At 35.7% G+C, this 24,880-nt stretch overlaps 1 protein-coding gene across 1 annotated transcript in view; it reads right to left on the bottom strand.

Annotated features, from left to right (window-relative positions):
* The window catches only part of LOC150102216 (leucine-rich PPR motif-containing protein, mitochondrial-like), a 394,112-nt gene that overhangs the window by 206,833 nt on the left and 162,399 nt on the right, over nucleotides 1-24,880 (bottom strand). Inside the window, exons 16-19 of the mRNA XM_090399109.1 lie at nucleotides 24,678-24,729; nucleotides 15,806-15,894; nucleotides 1,706-1,783; nucleotides 113-175 (exon numbers count right to left, since the gene is read on the bottom strand). Of these exons, the coding sequence (XP_090255235.1) occupies nucleotides 113-175; nucleotides 1,706-1,783; nucleotides 15,806-15,894; nucleotides 24,678-24,729 (282 nt within the window). The remainder of the gene's footprint in view (nucleotides 1-112; nucleotides 176-1,705; nucleotides 1,784-15,805; nucleotides 15,895-24,677; nucleotides 24,730-24,880) is intronic.

Here is a 24,880-nt window from a genome sequence, read left to right as displayed (position 1 = left end):
TCTTTCACTAAAACATTTTTCTAGATTATCTGAACATCAGCCTACCACGATATTAGTACCATGGCTGGATGACATTAAAAAAGTAAGACCTCAAAAAGTGATTTTTACTTACTGGATGTGGAACGGCATCTTCATTTCCAAAAGTAAGCTCTACAGTAGTTATTTGTTCCAAAAGCTGAAAAATATATGGAAAAGCTCACCGATTATTTTCTAGTATTTGTGTATGTATATATATGTATATATATATATACAGGGTGTCAGAAAATTCACACAAGATTTAAATTTAGCGCCATTTGTGCGGTAAAGTGTTGCCAACGAGAGAAAAAAGACAGCGTGACAGCTGACAGTTCAGGGTTATTAAAAATGGAGCGCTACACGAAAGAACGATGCATTTTCATTGTTGAGCAATATTTTAAAAATAATGAAGGTTTGGCAGCTACAGTTCGCAATTTTCGTACAAAATATGGTCAGAATAGTGATTTAACTTCATCAACTGTGAAAAGATTAATTAACAATTCAAGGAAACTGGATCAATTAGTGATCTTATACACTCTAGCCATCCTTCAACAAGTCGTTCAACAGAAAACATCGAAGCAGTTCGTGAGTGCTGCTGAGAGTCCAGGAACATCAATTCGGCACCGTGGTCTTGAATTAGGCATTTCGAGAAGCTCTCTACAGCGTATTCTCATGAAAGATTTGCATCTTTATGCTTACAAAGTTCAAAGGACTCAAGAACTGAAGCCTATTGACCACACAGAGCGAAGAGAGTTCGTTGAATGGATTATGGAACAACAACAAGTGGATGCTTATTTTTCGAACAAAATCATCTTCAGCGATGAGGCTCATTTTCATCTTGATGGCTTCGTTAATCGACAAAATTGTCGCATTTGGGGTTCAGAAATTCCACGAGTGATTGTTGAGAAACAAATGCATCCACAATGTGTCACTGTTGGATTTTGCGGATTTTGGACTGGAGGCATCATCGGTCCATTCTTCTTCGACAATGCGGCTGGTAAGGCAATAACAGTTAATGGTGCTTGCTATCGCGACATGATAATCCAGTTTTTTGTGCCTAAATTGCAAGATATGGATGTGGACAACATGTGGTTTCAACAAGACGGTGCCACATGCCATACAGCCCGAGAAACAATTCAATTACTGCATGAGTCGCTTCCTGGTCGTGTAATTTCCCGTTTTGGTGATCAGAATTGGCCGCCCAGATCATGTGACTTAACGCCGTTGGACTTTTTTCTTTTGGGTTTTTTGAAGTCTAAGGTTTATGCCAACAAGCCCACGAACACCCACGCCTTGAAGGAGGAAACTGAGCGCTGTATCAACGAAATTCAGCCACATTTATGCAAAACGGTTATGGAAAATTTCGACAAAAGAGTGCGTATGTGCCAGCAAAGCCGTGGAGGCTATTTACCCAATATGCTATTCCATGCATAACCCTATACTGTATACTTTATGAATCAATAAGAAATTATAATTTTTAATTAAAAACCTGTGTTTTCTATCAAAATTACTTTTTGCGTGAATTTTGGGACACCCTGTGTAAGTGTTTAAATCTATGTGATAAGATACTAGGATTTAGCGATACCATATTACATTTATGCAATATCTAAGTGTTCATTATGTCTAAAGATGTATATTATCATTACTATTATTACTACTGCCATTAAGCACAATTCCATACAAAATATACCTTATAAATGGATTTTGGTGCATCTGCTTTCATCTTATTCTGTATTGCTTCAAATGCGCTAGAAGGAATTTTCATATTCTGGAGAAAAAAAAAAAAAAAAAAAAAAGGGGGGGGGGGGGTTAATACATTACAATATATATAATAAGTACATTATAAAAATACACTTTAGTACAACATAAAAATAGAGTAATAAGCAAGACCACCCATATATGCATGGATATTTTTCCTTCTTTTTCTCAAACCTCATCTTTCTCCTTTTTTTTTTTTTTCATGCTATTTATCAGTAAGTTTGGTTTAACTAATGAATCTTATAACAATATAAGCAAAAATAAATACCCTGCATGTTACATATATTGACGTACATATCTGTTCATTAATGTTTCATTTGACTATCAATTGTCTCTTTTCCTAATTGTTCCAAATTTTTTCATATATGAGTAAGTTTGATTTAACTTATTAATCAGATAACATTAATGTTACAATTTTTCCATTTTGTTGTTGTTTAAGGGGTGCTTAAGGGTCAAAGCTGTATAACTGAGAGGAGACCTCCACATAGCCTTTCAAGGAATGCGGAGAACCGACCAGGGCTTCTGACCTAATGTCCAATCCTCACCTTCTCGTGGTGCACCCTGTTGGGTATCTACTTGGATACTGAACGAACGAGGATGGGCTGGCAATTTGGGATTTAGCCGACCAAATTGTATTCTTATTGGTTAAACCAAAATAAAAAATGATGGTACAACATGACAAAATTTCATGCCGGCTGGGGCATCGCCCGGTTCAACAAGGCCCCCGTTGTTTTCGCCAGGGAACCAGGGCGAACAGCGAAAAGCCAGCTACTGGAACAAATCTGAAAACAAACCCCAACTCAACATCACCAGAGTTAAAGATCGGTACTATCAACGTAAGAAGCCTGAATGGCAAAGAAATGGAGCTAGCTGAGGAATTAGATAAGTACCAGATCGACATAATAGGGATGACTGAAACAAAAAAGACCAAAACTGGTGAAATCTTTCTGAGCAATAAATACAAAATGTTATATTCAGGCAATGACAATCAAGGAAAAGAAGGGGTAGCCATAGTATTCAACACAAAATACGAGGCTAATCTTCTTGAATGGCAGTCAGTCTCAAGTAGAGTAATGTGGGCAAATATGAGAATGGGGAACTGGACAATGAGACTTATTTGTGCCTATGGTCCAACACAAGGTTCTACTAAGGTAGAAGTGGAGGATTTTTTGAGGCTTTAGAAAAAGCCACTGACACAATGAAAAATGAAAAGTTGGTCCTTGTTGGGGATCTAAATAGCAGAGTAGGAAATGATTGTGAGACATACAAAAATATTTTGGGAAAATTTGGTGAAAAGAGCACAGCTAATAATAATGGCAAAGAACTGTTGGATTTCTGCTCAGGACATGGACTGGTTATTACTAACACCTTGTTCCAACATAAAAATGTGCACAAATTCACATGGAGAGAAGAGGCTAGGAATAAGAAAAATCTCATTGACTATGTTATTGTTCATAGTGATGTTTTCTCCCTGGTGCAGGACACCAGAGTGTACAGAGGATTTGAAATTGGAAGTGATCACTATTTAGTCTTGACCAGGATAAAATTGAATTTCATATTGAAAAGAATAACATGTAAGAAAGTTTTAAAGCGAATAAAAGTTGAGCAGCTCTCAGATGTGAACTGTAGACTAAAATACACAAAGATTATTAAAGAAAAAATTAAAGAGTTTGAGAATAGGAATCAAACCTTGGAGATTCGGTGGCAAACTCTGAAGAAAACATTGATTAATTCTACCAGAGAGGCATGTGGTGAGGTTGTGTGCAAGGATAAAAAAATCAGAACTCCATGGTGGACACAGGAAGTTAAAGAGGCAGTGAAGGAAACGAAGAAAGCATATCAAAAGTTATTGTCAAATAAGTCAGCTTGTGCTCTTAGAGAATATAGAGACAAATGCAAGAATGCTAAACACTGTGTAAAATTAGCTAAACAAAAGTCATGTGAGGACTTTGGCAAGAATATAGAAAATAAATATCAAGAAGGTGGTGAGATATTCTGAAGGTTGTTGAATCTTAGGAATGGAGGAAAGTGTGCTGTAAAAGGAGATGATAAAGGTGACATGAAAATGGGACAAAAAGATATCCTTGAAGTATGGAGTAATTACTTTGAAAAACTGCTAAATGAAACAAGCAGTGATGACAGCACAGTGGTAAAAAACACTGACCAGATATGTAGTCAGGAATACATATCCATACTTGAAGTAGAAAAAGCCATCAAAGGCTTTTTCTACTTCATAAAAAGGGAAATAAAACTCATCATCATCATCAAATTCCTGCCATGTATCCTCAAGGGGTGTACAGGATATGACAGTACTACATGAAAAAATTACATCATTACTAACTTCCTATCTACAATTTTCCTCCAAATCAGTCTGTTACATGTCAAGACTCCAAAATTATCAGATCTTATATTTCTATCGTCTAAGGCACTATGTACCGTATCAATCCACCTATATCTTGGTCTTCCTCTGGGTCGTTATCCTGCCAACCTGGCAGAGAACACTTGTTTTGCTAATCTTTCCTCTCCCATTCTATTTAAGTGACCATACCACCTGAGATTAGCTCTGCTAACCCATTCCTGGATGCTGACAATGTCAAGTTCTTTCCTAATATCCTCATTTTTAATATGATATTGCCATTGATGCCATCTCTTCACGCCTCTAATCTTTCTCAGGACTCTCATATCTGCGGTCTCCAGTCTTTGGTCAAGTGTTTTACTTCTGACCCAGCTCTCAGATCCATAAGTTAAAACTGGTTTGAACACTGTCTTGTATACAGCTAATTTAGTGTTCCGACTAATTTCTTTCTTATTCCATATGAATTTATTCAATTGACTTCCCACCAAACCAGCTTTGCTGATTCTGTTGTCTATTTCTATATTTAATTTACCATCTTCAGTAAAGATCGTGCCTAAGTAGCTGAAATGTTTTACTTGTTCCACAGGTTCTCCATTCACAACACAGTTGACATTTTCAATGATTCTGCCTATTTTCATTGTCTTTGTCTTTTTATTGCTGAGCTTCATACCATATCTATTACAACAGCTATTCAATTTAGTCAGAGAATCTTGCAGACTTGTAGCGGATTTATTTAGAAGTTTAACATCATCCGCATAAAGCAAAGAGCTGACATTAACATCTCCAATTTTGATATCAGGTTTAATACCACATTCCTTCATAATGTGATCCATATAGATAATGAATAACAGAGGGGATAATGTACATCCTTGTCTCACACCAGATTTAACATTAAACCATCTTCCTGTACTTCCTTCAATTCTAACTGCTGACTTACAACTCAAATAAAGACTAAGTATTGCTTGATATAATGCCCCATTGACATCATATAACTGTAGCGTATTGAATAACTGCTCTCTTGGAAACTTGTCATATGCTTTTTCTAGATTGACAAAACTTAAATACGGATCTTTGTTATATTCCCATGCTTTCTCAACTATTTGTCGTAAAGTGAAGATCTGATCCTGACAGCCTGTATTTGGCCTGAATCCAGCTTGTTCTTCACCAAGCTTTTCTTCCACAATTCTTCTCAATCGTTTCTCAAGTATACTTGCATAGATCTTGCCAGGAACACTCAGTAGGGAAATACCTCTGTAATTTTCACATTCAGTTTTATTTCCCTTTTTATATATGGGTACTATGAGAGCTCTACTCCAATCATCGGGAATTCGTCCCTCTGTCCAGGCTTTCTGAACTATGCAGTGCAGCCACTGTAAGTCTTTTATACCACCATACTTCAGCATTTCTGGTCGAATATCATCTACTCCTGCTGCCTTTCCACATTTCAAGCCTTTGATGGCTTTTTCTACTTCAAGTATGGATATGTATTCCTGACTGCATGCCTGCTCAGTGTTTTTTATCACTGTGCTGTCATCACTGCTTGTTTCATTTAGCAGTTTTTCAAAGTAATTACCATACTTCAAGGATATCTTTTTCTCCTGTTTTCATGTCACCTTTATCATCTCTAACTCCTTTTACAGCACTTTTTCCTCCATTCCTAAGCTTCTTCAACAACCTTCAGAATATTTTGCCACCTTCTTGATATTTATTTTCTATATTCTTGCCAAAGTCCTCCCATGACTTTTAGCTAGTTTTACACACTGTTTAGCTTTCTTACATTTGTCTCTGTATTCTGTAAGAGTAAAAGCTGACTTATTTGCCAGGAACTTTTGATATGCTTTCTTCTTATCCTTCACTGCCTCTTTCACTTCCTGTGTCCACCAGGGAGTTCTGATTTCTTTATCCCTGCACACAACCTCACCACATGCCCCTCTGGCAGAATCAATCAATGTTTTCTTCAGAGTTTGCCACTGAATCTCCGAGGTTTGATTCCTGTTCTCAAACTCTTTCATTTTTTCTTCAATAATCTTTGTGTATTTTAGTCTACAGTTCACATCTGAGAGCTGCTCAACTTTTATTCGCTTTAAAACTTTCTTACATGTTATTATTTTCAATATGAAATTCAATTTTATCTTGCTCAAGACTCAATAGTGATCACTTCCAATTTCAAATCCTCTGTACACTCTGGTTTCCTGCACCAGGGAGAAAACATCACTATCGACAATAACATAGTCAATGAGACTTTTCTTATTCCTAGCCTCTTCTCTCCATGTGAATTCGTGCACATTTTTATGTTGGAACATGGTGTTAGTACTAACCAGTCCATGTCCTGAGCAGAAATCCAACAGATATTTGCCATTATTATTAGCTTTGCTCTTTTTTCCAAATTTTCCCAAAATATTTTTGTATGTCTCACCATCATTTCCTACTCTGCTATTTAGATCCTCAACAAGGACCAACTTTTCATTTTTCATTGTGTCAGTTGTTTTTTCTAAAGTCTCAAAAAATTCCTCCACTTCTACCTTAGTAGAACCTTCTGTGGGACCATAGGCACAAATAAGTCTCATTGTCCAGTTCCCCATTCTCATATTTGCCCACATTACTCTACTTGAGACTGACTGCCATTCAAGAAGATTAGCCTCGTATTTTGTGTTGAATACTATGGCTACTCCTTCTTTTCCATGATTGTCATTGCCTGAATATAACATTTCGTATTTATTGCTCAGAAAGATCTCACCAGTTTTGGTCTTTTTTGTTTCAGTCACCCCTATTATGTCGATCTGGTACTAACTGCATGTGAGAATTACAGAGGTATTTCCCTACTGAGTGTTCCTGGCAAGATCTATGCAAGTATACTTGAGAAACGGTTGAGAAGAATTGTGGAAGAAAAGCTTGGTGAAGAACAAGCTGGATTCAGGCCAAATAGAGGCTGTGAGGATCAGATCTTCACTTTACGACAAATAGTCGAGAAAGCATGGGAATATAACAAAGATATGTATTTAAGTTTTGTCGATTTGGAAAAGGCATATGACAAGGTGCCAAGAGAGAAGCTATTCAATACGCTACAGTTATATGGTGTCAATGGGGCATTATATCAAGCAATACTTAGTCTTTATTTGAGTTGTAAGTCAGCAGTTAGAATTGAAGGAAGTACAGGAAGATGGTTTAATGTTAAATTTGGTGTGAGACAAGGATGTACATTATCCCCTCTGTTATTCATGATCTATATGGATCACATTATGAAGGAAAGTGGTATTAAACATGATATCAAACTTGGAGATGTTAATGTCAGCTCTTTGCTTTATGCTGACGATGTTATACTTCTAAATAAATCTGCTACAAGTCTGCAAGATTCTCTGACTAAGTTGAATAGCTGTTGTAATAGTTATGGTATGAAGGTCAGCAATAAAAAGACAAAGACAATGAAAATAGGCAGAATCATTGAAAATATCAAATGTGTTGTGAATGGAGAACCTGTGGAACAAGTAAAACATTTCAGCTATTTAGGCACGATTTTTACTGAAGATGGTAAATTAAATATAGAAATAGACAACAGAATCAGCAAAGCTGGTATGGTGGGAAGTCAATTGAATAAATTCATATGGAATAAGAGAGAAATTAGTCGGAACACTAAATTAGCTGTATACAAGACAGTGTTCAAACCAGTTTTAACTTATGGATCTGAGAGCTGGGTCAGAAGTAAAACACTTGATCAAAGACTAGAGACCACAGATATGAGAGTCCTGAGAAAGATTATAGGTGTGAACAGATGGCATCAATGGCAATATCATATTAAAAATGAGGATATTAGGAAAGAACTTGACATTGTCAGCATCCAGGAATGGGTTAGCAGAGCTAATCTCAGGTGGTATGGTCACTTAAATAGAATGGGAGAGGAAAGATTAGCAAAACAAGTGTTCTCTGCCAGATTGGCAGCAAAACAACCCAGAGGAAGACCAAGATATAGGTGGATTGATACGGTACAAAGTGCCTTAGACAATAGAAATATAAGATCTGATAATGTTGGAGTCTTGACAAGTAACAAACTGATTTGGAAGAAAATTGTAGATAGGAAATTAATAATGATGTAATTTTTTTTTCTTGTAGTACTATCATATCCTGTACACCCCTTGAGGGTACATAGCAGGAATTTGATGATGATGATGATGGGTGTTGTTTAATTATTGATTTTTATGTAAACTGTCAATTACTGAGAGATATCTGTTGTCATCTGGTAATTAACATAAGGTGGTCATATTAATTAACTGAAATTACTCTCTAGTCTTAAAATAACTGTCCTTATAAGATAAAGTTAGCATCTGGGATAAAAAAGGACATCTCAATTGCCTTAAAAGAAAAACATTTAATAGTTATTACATACTTCCAATCATGACATGCAGAAGTGAAATATGGACTTTGATCAGCAGACTGATTAATTGACAAGTTAAGAATGACCCAAAGAAAAATGGAAAGATCACTACTTGGTATTATCACCCAAGACAGAAAGCTGAATACTTTGGGATGTTAGAGCTCAGATCAGAATGAGACACACTGTAACAGCTATAATAAGACCCAAGAGATCCAAGCAGCAATGGACAGGTCACACTTGTTAAGAAGTTATACTTGAAAATGGACAAAGATGGAATATGAATGATACCTCAGTAATTGAAAGAGAGCAGCAAGAAGACCAGAGACATTGGGAGGATGATAATACTAAGGCACATGCAAACACAGTTGAAAAATTATTCAACTACAGATATTTCAAAATGATTCATGATATGTGAAATGAAATATTGTTCATTCACAATACATGAATTGAAATATCTGCAGCTTAATCAGTCTCAATTAAATAATTCTTGTGTCTATGTGTGACCTTGATATTATAATGAATACTACACAGTTATCACTTAATGTATTGAGAGGATGATACTGAGGAAATAGCTGGAGAATTCATGACAAAGTGAAGTGAATTGATGGAATTTGTGTGTGTGTGTGTGGAGGGGGGGGGGGGGGGGCTCTTTGTCCAGAACTGGATAGAAGGTTGAAGAAGAAGATAGCAGTATGTGAAACATTTGACTGCAGCCTGATGTTACTAAAATACTAAACAAGTAATTATATAATGAATTTGATTAACCACAAACTTATCTGCTTGAAATTGTTATAACATAGCCATAATTTTAAAATCACACCATTTCAAGCAATTCTCCCTCCTTTGTCAAAAATTCTGCCCATCTAAAAAGAATTTTAGAACACCATATCTTAAATAGTTCAGACTTAATGGTGAGTTTTGATCACCTCACTATTCACAAACGTACCACTAATGGAAACCCTTAATCTGCTAAAGTCACACTTTCCCCCTGATATATTTGAACTATTTAAATACACAATACATGCAGGATATTTCACATGGAAAAGGAAAATATACAAACAAATAGATGGGACAGCTGTGGGTTCCCCCTTAGCAAAATTCCACATAAAACACCTGGAAAAACTAGCTATCAATACAGGCCACTCTCAAACCAACGCTTTGGCTATGCTATGTTGATGATGTGCTTGCTATTTGGCCACACGGCCCAGGCATATTGGATACATTCTTAGTGTATTTAAATAGCCAACACCACCCAAAAATCCACTTTACAATGGAACTGGACGCTAATAGCTGTCTGCCCTTCCTGGATACACTAATCATACGTCTTCCAGAGGGGTCCTTATCATTCTCAGTTTTTAGAAAACCCACACATACAGAGAGATATTTACACAAACAATCACACCATCACCCTTCTCAACAGTATGGTACAGTAAATCCTCGATTTAACAGACTAATAGGGGCTAAGGGGTGTCCGTTAAATCGCGAATTTTTAAAATAAAAATATCTGTAACATTATACTGCAATTTTATCAATATTAGCACTGTAATAACAAAAAAATTGTTTTATACACAATTTTCACACTTTTAGATAAGTTAATGTTCTATGTTGAGGCGATTATAATCAACTCCCTAAAATTATGAAAATGTGTGTAATAAAACTGCCGCAGAAAGTCACACCACGTGACAAAAGAACCAATTACAGTGCGATTGGTGTGATCGCGTCCTAATCATTCGCTGAACATGTTTTATGAGCAGTGGCTCATTTATGTGGGCTAAATTACTAGTGTTTTTCCAACATATGATGGCCTATTTGCCAAAATTTGTTAAAAATAACAGGAAATTAATAACAAAAAATAACCTGTTAATTTAATTATAAGCAAATCTTGTTAAAAGCATTTTAAAATTAACAAGGTGTTAATTTTCATATGCGACATACGGACCGGAAATTTTATCCGTTAAATCGAGGGTTTACTGTATCTTAAAAACGCTAACCCACAGAGAGAGAGAGAGAGAGCAATTTGTTCCAATGACAATGCTCTTGCTGCTGAACTGGCTCACTTATGCCACACCTTCTTGGCCAATGGCTATAATCCACACAAGATGAACAAAATACTAAATGCTCCTAAGAAACCCCTCCCACTATCCACCACGGAGAACTACAACAAAACAGCCACCATCCCAAAAATTTTAGTTTTTGGGATGTCTAGAATTCTAGACTTCCCAAGATATCTAGAATTCCGGCCTGGTTGGCCGAGTGGTCAGCATATCCGCTCTCCAGCCAAAGGGCTGCGGGTTTGAATCCCATTGTGCGCATGGATGTTTGTGATTGTCAGTGGAAACACTAGTGATGGGGGGGTAGGTGGTGTTGGTGTAGTTACGGTTAGTTTGTAGTTGGTGGACTGAGTTGAGGAGACAGAGAGATGTAGAGTAGGTGTCCTCCCTCGATGAGTCATTGGACTAGCTGGAGGTGTCATGTAATTAAAAAAAAATTACCCAAGGACAGCATCCCTCCTTTATCACATCCAGGAGTCTACAAAGTATTCTGCTCGTGTGATCAAGCTTACTATGTCAAACAGGAAGAACTGTAGACATCTGCATCAGCGAACATAAAAGATACATCTGGCACTATCACTATGGCAAGTCGGGCCTAGCAAACCATGCTTTGGATACCCCTGAACAGAGGATTAACTGGAAGAAAACAAAAGTACTGCACAGAAGCTTTTACAAGTCAGAGAGATAGAGAGATTGTTAGCTTGGTCCACCTTTGCAACGAGTTGTCCGGTGTTGTACTACCTTACCCCAGTCCTGAAGATACTTTCAGGTGCAAACTTTGTTTGCTCACACTTGGATAAAGGATTAAACTAAATTTTATTATAGTCTAACCAAGTAAAAAATAAACTTTCAACATCTTTCTCTAAATCCAGAGTAATTTAATATTTTGGCAACTCCTATAGGTAGAGATGACCTTCCTATTGCTTCTGCCTGGTATCTCCATGTCTTTGCCTGGCTCCCACTGAAGAGACCTCAATAAAGGTCGAAACTAGTCTGGGTAGTGGCCCTTCCCTTAATGCATAACATTATACATATCTGCAAAGAGTTGTGTTTTGCATTATGGGAGATACTGAGATAGGAGTGATGTTAGCTTGGTCCACCTTTGCAACGAGTTGTCCGGTGTTGTACTACCTTACCCCAGTCCTGAAGATACTTTCAGGCACAAACTTTGTTTGATCACATTTGGATAAAGGATTAAACTAAATTTATTTTACCAAAAAATTATAGCACACAGAATAGAAAACCTCAAAACTAGGACAGCACCTGGCACAGATCAAAATACATGCAGAATTCTTAAAAGCAGGGAAAGAACAACTTTTGGAACCATTAAAAACATTATTTGAAAGGATCTACAAAAACGAAGTAGTGCCTACTGATTGGACCAAATCAGTCATAACTCCTATATACAAAAGAGGAGATAAAAGAATGCAATAATTACAGAGGCATTAGCCTCCTCAGTATTCCAAGTAAGGTTTTTATGAAAGTACTCCAAAAACAAATAAACCATATATAGAACTGGCACTAGGAGAAGAACAAGCAGGTTTCAGACCAGGGCGAAGCACAATTGATCAACTATTCACCTTAAGACAGCTAATAGAAAAGACACTAGAGTACAATCAAAGTTGCTACATAAATTTCATAGACTTTTGTCAGGATTTGATTCAATCCGTAGAAGAGAACTATGGAAAACTATGGAAGAATCTGGAATTCCCAACAAAACCATAAGAATAATAAAGAATCTGTATGAGAAATCTGAAAGTGCAGTATGAATGGGGGACACCTTAACCAACTGGTTCCACACAAGAGAAGAGTAAGACAGGGATGCAATCTGTCACCACACCACCTGTTCAATCTTACACTGGAAGAAGCAACCAATAGGGCCTTAAACAATGAAGACTCTGGAATCAAAATATATGGGAAAAATGTAACAAATTTAAAATTTGCAGACTACATTGCATTACTTGCAAGCATAGAAGAAAATCTACAGCAAATTTCTGATAAAACAAAGGAGGAGTGTATAAAATCTGGATTAACCATAAATATAGACAAAACAAAAATTATGCAAATAGGAAAAAGAAGCAGAAATCTGAAAATTGAAATTGATATTAAGTATATAGAGCAGGTAGAAAACTCCATCTAACCTTGGAGGAGTTATTGAGTACAATGACAAAATTATAAAAGATATAAACAGAAAAATCAGTCAAGCATCCCAAAGTTTTGGACGACATAATAAAATATGGAAGTCAAGAGACATCAAACAAGTAACAAAAGTAACAATCTATGAAACAATGGTCCTCCCAATACTCCTCTATGGAAGTGAATGCTGGAATCTCAAAAAGGCTGAAGAGAAAAAATTATTAGTTACTGAAATGGGTTGGCTAAGAAGATTACTTGGAGTATCTCTGCTGGATCAACTAAGAAACAAAGACATAAGGAAATGACTAAAACAAGAAATAACAATAATAGACAAAATCCAAGAAAGAAGACTGCGATGGTTTAGCCATGTGACCAGAATGGGAACAGAAAGATTACCATCTAAAGCCCTGAATACAACGATGGAAGGTAAAAGATCCAAAGGAAGGTCCCAGAATTAGATGGATAGACAAAATAAAAGAGGACCTGAAAACAAAATCACAACAAGCGACACCAAACAAGACAGAATTGTTTGGACTCTCCCGGGACAGACAGATATGGAAAGAGTTCATTCGGCCTCATCATCATCCACATAGATGATGGAAGAGAGAAGAAGAAGATATGGAACATATTATGAAGGAAAGTGGTATTAAACATGATATCAAAATTGAAAATGTTAATGTCAGATCTTTGCTTTATGCAGATGATGTTATACTTCTAAATAAATCCGCTACAAGTCTGCAAGATTCCCTGACTAAATTGAATAACTGTTGTAATAGATATGGTATGAAGGTCAGCAATAAAAAGACAAAGACAATGAAAATAGGCAGAATCGATGAAAATGTCAACTGTGTTGTGAACGGAGAACCTGTGAAAGAAGTAAAACATTTCAGCTACTTAGGCACGATTTTTAGTGAAGATGGTAAATTAAATATGGAAATAGACAACAGAATCAACAAAGCTGGTATGGTAGGAAGTCAACTGAATAAATTCATGTGGAATAAGAGAGAAATTAGTCAGAACACTAAATTAGCTGTATACAAGACAGTGTTCAAACCAGTTTTAATTTATGGATCTGAGAGCTGGGTCAGAAGTAAAACACTTGACCAAAGACTAGAGACTGCAGATATGAGAGTCCTGAGAAAGATTAGAGGAGTGAACAAATGGCATCAAAGGCAATATCATATTAAAAACGAGGATATTAGGAAAGAACTAGACATTGTCAGCATCCAGGAATGCGTTAGCAGAGCTAATCTCAGGTGGTATGGTCACTTAAACAGAATGGGCGAGTTAAGATTAGCAAAACAAGTGTTCTCTGCCAGGATGGCAGGAAAACGACCCAGAGGAAGACCAAGATATAGGTGAATTGATTCAGTACAAAGTGCCTTAGATGATAGAAATGTAAGATCTGATAATGTTGGAGTCTTAACAAGTAACAGACTGATTTGGAGGAAAATTGTAGATAGGAAGTTAGTAATGATGTAAATTTTTCATGTAGTACTATAATATCCTGTACGCCCCTTGAGGGTACATGGCAGGAATTTGATGATGATGATGGAGGTTCTCAATTCAGGATGCAGTTGATGTTCTCGCTACTTGTCTTTTTATTGCAGATTTTCCCACTAGATTTGTTATAGCGGTTATTCAATTAGTCATGGAATCCTGTAAGCTTGTACTGAATTTGTTAACCCATTATCTGCATTAAGTAAAGAGATGAAATTAACATTTTTAATTGTGAGTTGGGTTTAATACCACCTTCTTTCATAACACAATCCATATGGATGATGAATAAGATTGGAGATAGTATGTACTCTTTTCTTACACCTGATTTTATATAAAACCATCTTCATGTATTTGCTTCACTTCTAACTGCTGACTCAAATATAGACTAATTACGTAATATAATGTCCCATTTATTAATTTTTATTATTATTATTACGTAACACCTCCAGGGAGTCCAAAGACTCATCGAGGGAGGGCACATACTCTACAACTCTCTGTCTCCACCACTCCACCATCTAAAACTACCTTCATCATTTACACCAACGTCATCTACTGCCGACCACCACCACTAGTATTTTCACAGACAACCACAAACACCCATGAGCACAGCGGGATTCGAACCCGCAGCTTTTTGGCTGGAGAGCGGATACACTAACCACTCAGCCAACCAGGCCAGCAATTTATATCATATAAATGCAGCATTTTGAACAGCATTTCTCCTGGCACACTATTATGCATTTTCCAGATCTACAAATCTTACATATGCTCCTTGTGTACACATGATTTCTCAATTATTTGTCTTAAAGTGAAAATCTGATCCTAACAGCCTCTATTTGGCCTGTCCTTCTGCATAGCTTGTTCTTCTCCAAGCTTCCTTTCTACAATTTTTTTTTTTAATTTTTTCTCAAGTATACTTGCATAAATCTTAACAGGAACACTCAGTAGAGAAATTCCTCTAATTCTTACATTCAGCTTTACTTATGAGAGCTCTATTCTAATCATCTGAATTATGCAATATAGCCACTGTAAAACTTTTATACCTCCATATTTGAGAGGGAGGGGGGAATAAGAAATCTTAATGTACCACAATGCTCATGGACAGTGATTTGTGCCCTCCTGATCTAAAGAATGATCACAAAAGAAAGCAGATCCTATGATAATGGAAAAACATTGAAAATATGCACCCACCCATCCTTAATATGAACCAGATGAAAAATATTCTACAGATTAGCATTATATCTAATAACTGTTACTGAAACAACACTGCAAACAGACTTTTTGAAGAAACAAATTATTTTCACCCCACATATACCCGAATCTAACACTAAAATTATCTTTCTCTTATCACAGTTGAGTAAATGAGATTCTAACAGAATTTTGTAGCATTTTGATTTTAAAGACTAATCTAAAATCAGAGAGAGCAAGATATATCACTTATACAATCATAATAAAGATAATAACACCAGTACAGTTCCACCAGTAATTACTGGTTGTAGTGCAAATGATGTTTGTACAAACTGATATTCAAAATATATGGGGTAGCAAAAGACAATCTGCAATAGAATTTAGCTAAAATGTTATTTAGTTAACCTAGAACTATTTTAAGAAAACTTTTATCACCTCTTCAACAATCCTTTGTAAGATTTTTTCAAATTTGGAGATATCATATGCTTGAGATAGGTAATGCAAAAGAAAATGTCCTACTGCATCTGCATAGAAACAAAAATATGTCAGGTAAAATGAAATCACCTTAAGAAATTTTAAGCATTACAACAGTTTCGTATCTCATGTGTTGTTAATAATAATAATAATAATAAAGAAAAATGAGCTAAGTAGTCGGATAAAGAAATTAAACATTCATTCATTTTACATTACTCTTGAAAATTTTCAATTTTACTGATTTTGGTTATTTAAAACTGCAAAACTGAGGTTTTGGTTTCACTGCTCCAAGCATTCACTACTATTCACTACATTTAAGCATGGATCAAATTGAAGGAAAGTTAAGTAATAACCAATAACCTATTAGAATATACACAAAGAATTTGAAGGCTATGTGGTACAGTGGTTTGCATCCATAGTGCTAAGCAGCTTGAAGAAAGATATTCCAAGTCTGAATCTAGTGACTCACTTTAGGAACATTTTCTCATTCTTTGAAAAGGTAAGTCGACATCAGGCAAGGACAAATGAGCCCCCCACCCCGAAACTCAGACATTTCACCCACACTATTTCAGACAATAACATATTGCATTAATAACCTATTAGAATATACACAAAGAATTTGAAGGCTATGTGGTACAGTGGTTTGCATCCATAGTGCTAAGCAGCTTGAAGAAAGATATTCCAAGTCTGAATCTAGTGACTCACTTTAGGAACGTTTTCTCATTCTTTGAAAAGTTCCTGAGTAAGTCGACATCAAGCAAGGACAAATGAGCCCCACCCAGAAACTCAGACATTTCACCCACACTATTTCAGACAATAACATATTGCGTTAGGGATTGCAAGATGGCAGAACTTGTCTGCTTATTGTCAGTGAATGAGTGACTTAGTTTGTAAGGTATTAGGGGAACGAAGCCTTCTGCTAGAAGTGGTTGAGTTGTAGTATGTCCACACTATTTTTTGCAAGAAAATTCTTCACCAGAAAATTTAATGAATAATGTAAAGAAACACACGTATATGAAAAACAAATGAAACAAGAAATATTTTAGAAAATAGTTTCTTTCTTATTTCCATATTATTTATCTAAATAGATTTTATTTAGCTTTTTAATATTTTTATTTTGTATAAAGTGAAATTAATGTTCTGTATTTTACTGACTGGTGAATTCCCTAATTTCTATTTATTTTTTTTAAGTGTTTTCCCACTCTTACTTAGATACTAAAGGCTCTGAAAATGGGACATTATTTTTTTTAACAAAACTGTGATAGAATGTGATATGACACAACTGTGAGAGATTAAGGGCACAAATTTAAGAATGTTTATTTGTTATCTTGCACTTTTTTTTTTACAAACTAAGTCACTTATCCAGATGCGATATATACATGTGTGTGTGTGTATTTTTAATAAACTACTTCAGAAGTGTTGAGATACTTCTAACTATAGGATACCTGTGTATTTTGGAATGGATTCAACTTTTCCTATATAAGAAAGAGATTTTGAAGGCTATTATTATTTTACACAGCTAGGTTAAGACTATATGCACCTCTGAGTAATCATATTAAAGAAAATGACAGTAAATTACATAAATTCTTCCATGATGTAAATAAGCTTAAGGCAAAATTCCAATCTACAACTGAAATACTAGTCTTCATCTTATTTTCCAATAGTAGTATTTTATGAAACAAAAAATATTTTAAAATTGATATTTGATAATATTTTCCTTCTTAACGGAAAAAAATATATAGGCACATGTTCCCAAAGTAAAATAATTACTTTGGGAACATGTTAATTAATTAATAATTATCTTCTAAGAATTAATTAACTGTGTTTGGAGAGCACAGGCCAACTATTCCAACTACTTAGCCACAATTCTAACTTACAGTTGATTTACTGATTACAGCATATTTTCTGTTTTTCAACTGTTCACAGGAGAATTAATTAACTATGTATTTTCCCTGATGAATTGCCTGCGAAGAATTTTCTGTGAACTGGGTTGCAGATGCCTTTTTCCATAGAGTTAGTAGGAAAAATCACAAACATCTGCCCATGATAGCATTCAAAAGCACAGCCAACTGGCAGAACAGATATGCTAACCACTCAGCCAATTATGCAAGCATCTTCACCAGATGCTATTTATAATATTTTTTTTATATGATTCCCACTCATGAAAGATTGTAGGCCTATAGTATATTAATACCATGAGTGAACAGGATTTTTTTCCTATTTTTTTATGAATTTTTATAATTTTTTTGTATTTTTTAAATTCATTTTTTACATAATCTGGATGCTCTAAAGATGAAAAATATAACTTTTTTCAAACCATTTCAGGCCTCCAAATAAGCTAATCTGTTTAAGTCTTCTGCAGAATCTCTGCATCACCTTCATTTACCATTGCTCTTCCCAGTTTAGCACTGCAAACAACTTGATATTTCCTATATCATTGATATAAAAATTAAACAACAGAGGACCAAGTACTAAGTTCTATGGTACACAATGCCCCTCTCTGATATCTATCCATCAGCCACCCTCTAATCCAAATCATCAGATTATTCATATCCATCTCCATTTGCTCCAATCTTGTCAAATACTATCACTGAGTAGCCATTTCCCTTATCTAATTCCATTTTCTTTTAGTAATTTGCTTACTTCAAAAGTAAGCAAATTACTAAAGCAAGACCTACCCTTCACAAAACCATGCCCCTTAAAGAGCATATCATATCACAGAATATATCATACCCAGTCCAGAATTCTGTCTTTTACCAATTTCTCCAATACCTCAATACCTTAACCACTGCTCACTGAGATGCTGATTGGCCTATAGTTTGCTACTTCTATATTGAAGCCTCCTTTATACAATGCCCATTTTTGCCTTCTTTCCACTTCACTGGCATCTTCCCAGTACTGTGGCTTAAATTAAACAGCTTGGTCAGAGGAACTGATAATTCCCTTCACATTCTTGTAATACATGGACCGATATGCCATTTAATCCCATGGCTGTGTTCGTATTCAGGTTCAAGCACCTTCATTTCTTCAACCTCTATTCTCCTATCAGTCAATATCACATCGAGAATTCCCAGAAAATGCTCACTCGGCAATTCAACTGTTTGGTTTGGTTCTGTTACCTGCCAGCCATTAGCACTTTTTAAAATCATCCTTCCATAGTCATTTCTCCTTTTACTTGCTACATAGCAAAAGAACTCTTTAGGACTCTTTTGGCATCATCAACTAGCTTTCTCTCATAAGCTTTAGCTTTCCTTACCATACGCTTCTTACCTGTGCCTTATGATACTCATGGGCATGCTGACCACCTTTTTCTTTATAATCCCTCCATAATCCTTTCTTTGTATGCAACTCCTGCTTAATGACGCTATTCAATCAATCTAACTACTACCTGATTTATCCTTCAAACTCTAGGTATAGATTCTGATACCACTTTTTTTTTCAAATACCCCTTGACCACCTCCCATACACCACCACCACCTCTCCCCCTCCAAATTCTTATGCCATGACACTGCTGAAAGCTGACTCCTCAGCTTGTCACAATCACCTGGTTTGTAATTCCACATATATCCCTTCTTAACACAAAATTCTGCATATCTGGCAATCTCCCAGGTCAAGACTACATGATCACTTTCTCCAAGCTGACAGTGTTCCTAGATTGGTTCGTTTTAAGTTCTCTGATGCATTGATCAGATCCAGCACTCTTGAACCTTGTGTCTCCTCTATTACATGTTGCCTTAATTATCTCTCGGCAGTTGTAATAAATTCCATTTCCTTCCTTGCCTGTGACCATTCTTCTTCCTAATCTATGTGCGCATAGTTAAAATCTTCATAATAATTACTTGACCTGTACTCATCATGCTAATTTGCAAGTACATCATCTGCATTCTCCCTTATATCCCATGGATTATAGCAGCTACCAATTAATATTTAGTCCTGTTGGCCTCTATCTCACACCAGATAGCCTCAAATGTACTGCCCTCTGAATCCCTGTCCCCCAATGTATTTCCATTCTTTTTGGCTTTAATTCCTCTGCTATCATTAGCAACCCCATCCCCCTAATGCTGTTGCTTTTGTTCTCTCTGAAAACACTACATCCCTTACATTCTATTCCTATGAATATATCATCAATCAACCATGTCTCAACTAATGCCTATAACTTTTGGACAAGTTGTGCTTAACCAATGCCAAAAATTCCTCCAACTTATTTCGAATACTTCTGACATTAGTATACGTACACTGCAATACCCCCTTTATCCCACAACTTATCTTACATCTTGTATTATTTAACCCACTAAAGTTAAGAACTTGGGGGTGCTACATTTTGCATCATGTGATCATTCTCCCACTTACTAACATCTAGGTTACCTGGACCCATGCTCACCAGCATTTCCCCTAAACATTCTAGTTTCCCTGACTTTGCACTTCCAAACTGTCACTAAGCAACACTTTCTCAAGACTCCTGACACCAAATCCATTTAGATGTAAGTCATCCTTATATAAATCCTTCCTGCCATCAAACTCGCTCCACAAATCCACAAACTCCATATCATTCCTTCTACACATTGACTCATTCATGTTCATAGCACTCCATCTCACCTCTATCATGCCCTGGCAACTGACTTGTAACTTTTACTTCCTCACTCTTCTTTGTTGCATGCACAACTCTTTCATGTCTTCTCACATACCACACTTGTCACTTGTTAAATCATTTGTACCAACAAAAAGAACTCTTTCACCTGCCTGCCTGACTGTCCTATGTTGTGCAAAGCATAACTACAGCTGATCTTGTATACACCTCATTTTTTAAGTAGCAGATGGGGAGGTTAAGGTTTCGGGTAATTAGAGATCTTGTCGATTGGGGTAGAAGGCAACCTTTATATTTTGTTGGTGAAGCATCCTAACATAAATAATATAGGAAATAATTTGAAGGGAGATATTCATTTGTTTGCTGATGATGCAAAGTTGGTAATAGCTAATCAAGGTGGTGTAGAGAGCTTGCAGGATGATTTAAATAGGCTGATAGTATGGACAAAACACAATGGATGTCAATTTAATGTGGAAAAAAGTGTATACATTTTGGGATAGAAATATTATAAGCTGTGTACCACATTGAGGGAACTGTACTCCATGAAATTGAAGCCAGGGATTTCCTAATAGCAGCAGTAGATTAAAAAGTTGAAGTTTAGAGAGCATATTGCTGAAGTGGTTAGGGTAGCTCACAGGATTACTTAGTTATCGAAGAACACACCAACAAGCAGAGATAAAGGAGTTATTCCGCTTTATAAAGCCTTGATACAACATCTGGATTACTGTACTCAGGTCTGGTCACCTGGGTTTCTTGGGGATGACGAAGTGGTGGAGAGATAAGTGACTGAAGGCGAGTGACCAAGATGATGAGTGGTCTGTGGAATGCTCTCTATGAGGATAGACTGAGGGTTTGTGGGTTCCAAAAGTTGATCAGCAAACAAAAAAAAAAAAAGGGGGGGGGGGTTGATAGAATCATTTAAGTTACTTAAAAGATGTTATAGGATTAATACAAAGGAAATATTTCAACACTTGGCCAGAAGGCACAGAACAAGAGGACATCCCTAGAAGTTGGGTAAGAGTGGTTAGCAAGGACATGAGGAATAGATTTTTCACTTGGAGAGTGGTGGGTGAATGAAATGGGCCTCCTGAGTTTGTCTGATAATGGTTTCAAGGAAAGGTCTGATAGATATTGTGTTGATAGTTGGGGTCTCCCACAATGAATCTTAGGACTCCATGGAGGTGACTATGCAATAATAATAATAATATCTCACAAGTAATCATAAAATAATGAACTGAATTGACAGTTAAGAAGTTTATTTTTAAATGCTATTATTTAAATGTATGTTTCTTTCTATGCGACTTGAGCAAGACAATTTGGGATGCAATGTTTTTTATTTTTCTTTTTTTTTAATTTTTCTTTTAATATATATATAATCTTTGGCCATTAAGTCTTGATTATGTATAAATAAATTTATTTAGAAAAGATATTTAACAAATGTAATTAGATCTTACCTCAGTGTTTAAACATTGTGGGGAAAAATTTATAATTTAACAAAAATTTGTGAGTTATGAACTTGCTACGTATTAAAGATTCTCAATATGAAAGGTGATTAAAAAAACTATTGTTATGGTTTCAGTAATTTATTCAATGAAGCTTATTAAGAATTTCATATAGAAAGTGAATTAAGTTACTGAAGTGTTTTGGATGAAGATATTCAGAATTCTGGGATTTGGATGCAGCAAGAGAAAAATAAAACTAATTTATATCACTGATATGAAAGTAGTAACAGATTAATCTTGTATTAAACCTCCTCCTATATAAATAAAGAAGAATTAATGTTCAGTTGGAAACAATAGACTAAAATTCCATAAGTTTCTCCATACAGGATAGTAATTGTTAACTTATATTGGTGCTTGAGAAGTTAAGTTATACTGATTTTATGTTGTACATATTTGTGTTTTTTTAAAAATGAAAGAATTTTTTTTTGCTTATAAAGGTGTATGAAGACAATCTTTTAATCAGTTGATGACTATTTTAGAAGTATGTGATGTCCTAGTGTAAAATCGCGTGTCGTCTGCGCCTTTGTAATATATATGATACTTATTTTCTTTAAGTTTTGATTGCATACTTTGTTCAAAATATATAATTATTTATCTTGTTTATTTCAACTCACTTAACTTATTATACTCAACAGTCATGACTCCGTTGTTCTTAATCCATTGCTTGATTTAGTCTACTAGAGTTAATCCTTTCTTTCAATTAGACCCCCCCCCTTTTTTTCAATGTCATAACTATGCTAAATCACGTGCACAAAATTCTAAAACATAGGAATTGCCTCTGGCTGGAGTCAATCCCTTTGTTTAAACAGTAAGCGTTTTTCTATATTGATTTATGAAAAATTTATATTTTTTTTTACTACTGTGCCATCAGAAATTGCAGATAAGACAATCCTTTAATTAAAAAAAAAACACTTAGCAAAGCAAGGAAATCTCTCTCACACTTGTCACTATGTCAAGCAATGCAATACTCTATTCTTCAGTCGTGGCTATTTATCTCCTAATCGCACAGGTTAGGTCTTTTTATGAGAAGTGCATTGGTATATAGGAATCAGGCAAGTTATTTGACAAACAAAACAATTTATTCATGCTAATTAGAGTGCAATAAAGTTAACACTAAGCACACAATCTTTTTCTCGACTCTATACTTCTCAGCAATATTAACTTAGATCTTAAATTATCCAATCTAGTTCAACAATTCTCCTTTTGGTAAACAAGCTAAGATAATATTTGTGCCTATACTTACTGTCATACAACATAACAGACCTACACATACCATACCACAGGCAAGCTTAGACAATAAATAACATGACACACATTAACTTTCACCTTGTAACAATGCTATCCTATTTTACACAACTAAGCAAGATATTTCTCAATGGTTAGCTAATTGCCTTCAGTACTGAAGTAATACTAACAAAAAACAGCTAGAGAAATCTCTGCTACAATTTCTGCCTCTAGTTAAATCACATATAATAGACCTTACTTGGTATTTAGTCATCTAGTCCACATCAGCTGACCCTTCAGATCGCTATCATCTTCTTCCTTCTGATATTGCTTACACACACATGGGCACTGTTTTCTGATATCAACAAGGGCACTTCCACAGACGAAGATCAGCAGGAACCTTGGTGGCTGGAAATCCGGAACTTACTTCCTACACTGCATAAATGACCCATCTAGCATCTTCAGTGTCTGTTGGCTAGAACAGGATCCCTTGACCTAGAATTGGCAGGACATACTCGAACCGGGAGCCAGAACAGAAACTGGGTGAAAATGAACTTATCCAGCGACGACCATGGAAACAACCTCTCCTCCTAGGTGGTCTTCTAGCTAACTCGACTCACCTTCTCCGAAACGAACCCTCCTCATGATGACTGACCTTTCTCGAAAAAAACTTCCTGCAATCGTCTCCCCTGCTCTCTTGATGTCTCCCCCTTTTATGTTGCTCAATTGACCTTGGTTCTTGCTACTTTTTTATTTCCCTGGGTATTCATAGAGGTCCCCCCCCCCCTCCACCTTTTAGGTCGCTGCGTTAAGGCGGAAAAACCCCATACATTCTTGACCTTCGTGTGTGCGATGGCCTTAGGTCTTATTCTTAATCCCATCTGGGATTTTTTTTGTCTTAACAATCTATTGTTACAATTCATTCAGGCATTTTTTCTTTGTCCTTTGTTGTTATACAGCAAGTCATTAGTTAAATATTAACCAAAATTACAAGTATGTTAAATTAATTTGAATTCCTAAGTAAAATCGGTATAGAAAGAATCTAATTTAAAAATTCTGTCTATACAAGATTTTACACTAGGATACTGTATGTGCAAGGTGTTTTGCCTTTTAGTTTCAGATAATGGTTTTTAAGTCAGGAGTTAAACCACTCAGAATCAAAAGGAATAATTTACAGATGGTAAAAATCGATAAGATTGCATGCATCAAAGAAAGTAAACTTCCCAACAACTGTATCCTCACATGATGGAGACGGGGCTGGCTTACAAGTAAAATAATTAGGGTGTGGAGAGCATGGCCAGCAAGGTCATCACCTGCAACTGGGGAAAGGGAGGGATTAAGAAACTATAGATCCTGGTCTGAAAACAAAATATGGCAAAGTCACTTTGCAATGAAAGTCATCTATCACCTTGGTTTCTAGTTAGTATTTCCTATAACTAAGGAAGAAATTAAGAAACAAGTCAGAAAATATTTACAATACCATAATAAAACACCACAGATTTAATTATATCTAATCACTTACTTGCTTGTGATGCCTGTTCACTTCTCTCTGGTATGTCAAACAATTTCAAAAGCTAAATAAAGAAAATATTTGTTAATTTATGAATGTAAGGAGACTAAATTTTCAATGCTTAGAAATTCAAAGCAAGTTAAAAATTACAAAGTACAGAAAACATACTATAGCAATTCACTGGAGCTTTTCTGCAGTATTCATAATGCCAAAGG

Source organism: Typopeltis vanoorti, chromosome 10 (genome assembly GCF_054136105.1).
Source record: "Typopeltis vanoorti isolate ZY-2024b chromosome 10, IOZ_Tvanoo_1.0, whole genome shotgun sequence".
Classification (NCBI taxonomy): Eukaryota; Metazoa; Arthropoda; class Arachnida; order Uropygi; family Thelyphonidae; genus Typopeltis; species Typopeltis vanoorti.
Note: the sequence above shows the minus strand (reverse complement) of the source record. Positions and strands in the feature narration are given on the sequence as shown.